General features: G+C 46.1%; 1 protein-coding gene across 3 annotated transcripts in view; it reads right to left on the bottom strand.

Moving 5' to 3' along the window:
• Window positions 1–5,035, bottom strand: part of LOC108248564 (protein mono-ADP-ribosyltransferase PARP12-like) — an 11,454-nt gene extending 6,419 nt beyond the window's left edge. The window contains exons 1-6 of one of the 3 annotated variants that reach the window (XM_037981274.1): window positions 4,524–5,035; window positions 3,113–3,248; window positions 1,292–2,258; window positions 1,171–1,221; window positions 747–873; window positions 504–666 (exon numbers count right to left, since the gene is read on the bottom strand). In XM_037981274.1, the coding sequence (XP_037837202.1) occupies window positions 504–666; window positions 747–873; window positions 1,171–1,221; window positions 1,292–2,258; window positions 3,113–3,248; window positions 4,524–4,795 (1,716 nt within the window). In that variant the 5' untranslated portion in view covers window positions 4,796–5,035. Of the gene's footprint in view, window positions 1–503; window positions 670–746; window positions 874–1,170; window positions 1,222–1,291; window positions 2,259–3,112; window positions 3,249–4,523 lie in introns of all 3 variants that reach the window. The other 2 variants (XM_025010879.2, XM_017437415.3) reach the window with 2 other exon arrangements.
• Between the last annotated feature and the right edge of the window lie 491 nt (window positions 5,036–5,526).

The following is a 5,526-nucleotide window of genomic DNA, read 5'->3' as shown; positions in this document are numbered from 1 at the left end:
ACCTTCATCTGATTCCTGAAACCTCAATAAAGGGCCACTTCAGCACTTTTTTTTGCATCCTGGTCCAGCTCCAAAACTACAACACCTCACTGGTATTTGATAAAAAGGTGAAATCTCTGCTAAAATCTTGTGTTTTGAATCAACATTCATAGAAACTAATTCATGTCATTTCAGACAGAGAGGAAGTGACAAAGGTCGAGGTCCCACTGGTCCTAAATAAGACGAAGACGTCTGAGGACTCCTGAAGGCTCTGATGTTTTCAGGCTGATTTAAAATAAGCAATACAGCTGAAACCTGATGTTTGTTTAACTGTATGTTGGCATCTAAACTAAAAACACAGTTTACCCCAATCTCTTTGGGGGATCGTTTGTTAATGATTACTCCTGAAGGAACGATCCGAGTCCAGAACATCGACCCGTTATCTGTCGGCTACACATTTTGGGGGACTTGTTCCTGCTTTTAGCACGACCTAACTTCAAACATCCCAGCTCTGATTTACTCACGTCTGCACCGTACAGGTGCCACCCTCCGCCGTCGTCCTGCCAGTACCAGAGCCACTCGGTGGTGTGGATGAAGTCCGGCTCCACCAGAGAGTTCACAGTCGAGAGTCTCCTAACTCTGTCCGGTCCTCGGGTCATCGTGTCAAAATCCACAGGCGGGCAGCCGCTGCTAAAGGACACGAGAACAGAAAAAAGCGTCACTCGGGGGTCGCTCCTGAACGCCGAGGGCACGCTGCGGGACGGTACCTGGAGGTTTGGCTGGGGTCGCAGTAGTCCTTCTCAATCGTCTCGTTTCCAGGCAAGGCGGTCCACTGGTCGCCTTCCCGGACCTCCCATTTGTACGGTATCTTTTCGTGAGCTTTGAAACATCGTTCTGATAAAACACATCCACCATAAACAAGAGTGCACCCCCGATGGGAAGATTCTGAGCAGGGGTGTCCAATCCTGGTCCTCAGGGCCTCCATCCTGCAGGTTTTCCTTGTTCCTCTGCTCCAACACACCTGATTCATGGTTAAATCACCTCTTCATGTTCTGCAGGAGCCTGTTAATCACCCACTGATACAAACCAGGTGTGTTGGAGCAGAGGAACAAGGAAAACCTGCAGGATGGAGGCCCTGAGGACCAGGATTGGAGACCACTGTTTCAGAGGGAATAATAAGGATCCACTCACCGTCGTGCTTACAGAACCCTTTGATGAAGTACATGCAGATCTCGGTTTTATCTAAAAACAAAAAACAAAGACAGGTTCTTTCACTCGGTTTGTCAGCGGGCGCTGGACTTTCAGAATTTACCTTTTTGTCTTTGGTTCCTGTTCGGCTCATCTCCACGCCTTCCATTCTTGCCGCCGGCGGCAGCGGGCGTGTCGTTGGCGGAGCGGGTCTTAGGGCCGCGCGGACCGCCACCCTGTTTGCCGCCTCTCCCTCTGGCGGCCGAAGTAGGGTTCCTCGCCCGCCGTCGGCTCCGACTGCTGCAGGTGCTGCTCGCGTCAGAGTCATCGCCGACGGTGGAGAAGTCATCGACGGCAGGGTTGAGATCTTTCCCGTCCTCAGTGTACAGATCCAAGTATTCAAAGTCTGAAAGGTCGTTGAAAAGGGAAGGGATCTGCTGCTGCTGTGGGGGGTTTCCTACATTTTCCCTTCTGCCTCTGTTGCCCTGGTTGCCTCTGTTGCCACCTCTCCCTCTCCCTCGGTACCACTGCTTCTGGTCTACATTCATACTACTCTCGCTTTTAGCATCAGAGTCGGCGCCAGCAGCGGAGAACTCACTGTTGAACCAGCTGAGTTCTTGCTGTCTTTCCAAGTTGGACAGATCGAACGGATCAAAGGTACCAAATAAGTCACTGAGAGAGGAGGTCCATTGCTGCTGTGGTGGTTTCCCTCCGTTTCCCCTGCTGCCCCTGTTGCCTCGTTGCCCCCTGTTGCCTCGTTGCCCCCTGTTGCCGCCTCTCCCTCTCCCTCGGTCACACTGCTTCTGTTCCGACTTCGGACCGTTGGCGGATGCAGAACCGCCGCCGTCTCCTTTCCCGAGGGTTCTCAGGAACACCTTGTTTGCGTAAACGGACCTCAAGGACAGGATGAGCGTGTCGGGCACCCCCTTGTCCCGCAGGCTCTTTAACGGCTGGGCGGCGTAGAAGTCGTGGGTCTTGCTGCAGCAGCAGTCCTGCCTCACGTACATCTCACAGATGTGAACTCTGTCGCAGGCAAACGCTTTCTGACATCGACCAAATTCTCCAGCGCCGTTATTGTAGTCGTGACAAATCTGGAAAAAAAGACCAGGAGACAATCAGGACAGGGGATGGAAAGGCTAGTTCTTTTCTCCACTTCTTTACATAAAAGTAAAGAGAAATTATGCGAACAGGAGTTAACGACCAAAATATGTTGACCATAGGATTGTACCTCACTAGTGGAGATGAGTTGGCAAACTTAAGAAAATGTAAACCTGTATTCCCGGCCGTGCACATTATTTCGTTGCTCACATTGAACCCACGTTGGCAGCTGGCTCCAGGTTTATGATTTCCACTACTGGAGTAAAACGGTCTGATTTGGACCAGTTATTTGTTAATACAGACATGTTTTCGTTTCCCACCCGCGCTCTACGTCTTGTTTCCCGTTTCTTGTGTATTTTCATACCAGCGTTACAGCACCTTTTTTTTTTTTTTTTTAGAAATAAAGACGGAATAGATTGTTTTGGGAAAAACTGCACTTCTGCGCGGACAGGGCCTGAGAACCCTCGCAAATGTTACGGCTTTAGTTACAGCACCACCTACAGGTCGCCATGGGTACTTCTGTTGCATTTAAATGGAACATAGGGAACTTCACGAAACCTGTAAGAAACTTCTGAAAATTCTTTGCAGTTTAAGCAAAATGTCTATTTTTTTTTTAAACATAAGTCAGTTTTAACTTTCCCATATAAACCTTTTACCGGCTTAAAATGAAATGAAGTTCTGGTTGGTGGGCCGTAGGGTTTGGTACATTATTTTCTCCAAATCTATTGCTTCCGTGAGCTTGGACCCGTGGACAGAAAGTAAGAAAAGCGGCGCGACAACTGCTCCAAATCCCACATATAACAGGAAATGACCCGATCTGAGTAACGGCGCGTGTTGTCAGACTCACATTTGGCAGGAGTATGACGTCATTCTGCAGCAGAAGAAAACACAGCTCCACTCGGCTCAGACACTCCAGCTCGTGCTCTTTCAGCACCTGCTGGTTGTGGCTGGACTTCAGGTCGTGGGAGAAACGGCAAACTCGTCTGAAATCAGAGGATTTATGGTGCCATAATGAGTGAGATCACATTCAGGTGCTCGGGTTAAAAATAAACCCTGTCTGTGTCAATTAGTCAAAAGAAAACGTTACATAAGAGCATCATGATGTTTTGGTCTTTTGGACTCCTGCAAACTCCTTTTTTATGCGTTACTGTCATAAACCTGTCAAAACCTGAATAAATAACTGTTTGTAGTGTAATATTTCTTGGTCATAGAGCAGGGTTGGGCAATAACAGATGTGTAATTAGGAGAGGGAGTTTATTTCACAGTAACCAACTATTCAAGGCAAAATACATTAGAAAATAATGTGTAATAAGTTAATCTCTTAAAGTGATTTTAAAATGATCTGAGAGCAAAAACAAGGGGGGCAAAGACCAACTGACTATAGCAATATTGTGAAAATGTTGCTTTTTGTGCATTAATTTATGTGAATAACTAAAATAGCACAAAATTCAAAAAGTTCAAGCACAAAAAGTTTAAAATATCTATTTTTTAAAGGCACTGAATATACTATTTTCTGAACAGATTCAGGCTATGCTAACAAGGCTAACATAGGTACTGTTAGCTAGCATAAGCTAACAGTGTTAGCTAAGTGGTAGCTAAGCTTACCATCTACCTTTGTTAGCATATTTTCTATTAGTGAAGCTACTACTGTTAGCTTAAGTTAGCTTTATCAACTTAATAACTTGAATCTATTCAAAGCCCAAAGAAAGAAATGCTTTTCAGTCCTATTAACATTTATTATCGACAAACAATTTCTTTTTCTGCTAATCCACGATTATTCACAAAAACGCACAAACAAAAAGTCAATGATCATCATATTAGCCAAGATAAGCTAACAGAGTTAGCTTCGCCGTTAGCTAACATAAGCTAACAGTGGTAGCTTCACTGTCAGCTAAGGAACATAGAAAGCTAATCATATCAGTTAAGGTACTGTTAAGGGAAGAACTAAAATTTTAAACACCTCTTTCCACGTGTTTGTTGGAACCATAAAGAAACAAACAAACAAAAAATAATTATTATTTGGAGCCGTATAATTTCTATTTAATTATGTTACTCTTCGGGACGTCAAACCGAATTCGAAAAAAACGACGTATTCAAACGGAACCTGAACGCACCGCGAACATAGTCACTTTTAGCTGAATAACTTTAAACACAGACGCAAAAACGTGACAATTTCCGAAGTTTCCAAACACTTTTCAAGGTTGCAGTCAACAAATTACGCCTAGCTTGGTCGTTCTAGTTTAAAAGTAAACATTTACCCCTGCTGGAGGAACTGACAGAACCCGCTGAAGAGGAAGTTTTTACAGAGGTGCAGAGCTCCACACGAGCCCGGGCAGCTCCTGGTTCTGCACGTTCTCAAACCGGTCCTGGCCACCACTTTCTGCTGCCCATTTCGAGCCCGCAGGACGAACTTCTCCTGGTTCTTAAGGACTTCGTTCGTGGACTCGCCCGGGAAGAGGTTGCACATTAAATCATCCGCGTCTACGGCCCCTTGGTTGGCGCAGATGTACTTTAATATTTCCGCCTCCATCGCTTTTCGGGGCCGTTTCAGCGTCTCCTTCCAGCCGAAAGCAACGAGAACCAGCGAGCTGAGAACCAGGCCCAGCTGGGATCCTGGGCGGAGGGAAGCGTCTGTATCATTTCAGCTGATTGGAAACCGAAACTTAAATGTTTTTTTTTTTTAATCCGGGACGGTGGCTGCAACGCGGCTTTTGTCCACTTGGGGGCGACATGGTGCCGCTTGTCAGGATTCATGAAAAGTGCGAAGAAGAGTTGAATTTGACGTTTCAGCTGCACAGAAGTTACCCCAGAATCCCTAAACATCACCCAGCATTAAAGCGGAAATCAAATAAAATATCAAAATAAGAGTTTTCATGTTTTTTTTTTAGTTAACGCCATCATAAAACCCTCCAGTGGTCCATTTGTCTGATTTCTAAACATTAATGACTTGTTTTTAGAGTTTTTGTTGGCTGATTGTGGGCGGAGCTCCGTCCTTGGTTGGTGACGTGAAAGGAGGCGGGGCCAACTGTGGAGGTTACTGTCATCATGTTTATCAGGGGAAATGGACGCAGGAGAAGAAGCGAGTTTTGTTAAAAGTAAAGGTTTGAAAACACGTTTCGTTTTGGGTTTTGGTCCGATGAGGCTGTCGGGAACTGGAGCCACACGTTTCACCAGAGGAACCTCCGAGATTTATGATGATGTCACACGGTCTGCGAGAAGTTTCCCAGAGGGTCGGACAGCGGGAGGTGGCAGGTAGAGGTC

The sequence above is a fragment of the Kryptolebias marmoratus genome, linkage group LG18 (assembly GCF_001649575.2).
Source record: "Kryptolebias marmoratus isolate JLee-2015 linkage group LG18, ASM164957v2, whole genome shotgun sequence".
NCBI lineage: Eukaryota > Metazoa > Chordata > Actinopteri > Cyprinodontiformes > Rivulidae > Kryptolebias > Kryptolebias marmoratus.
This window is presented reverse-complemented; position numbering and strand designations above follow the sequence as displayed.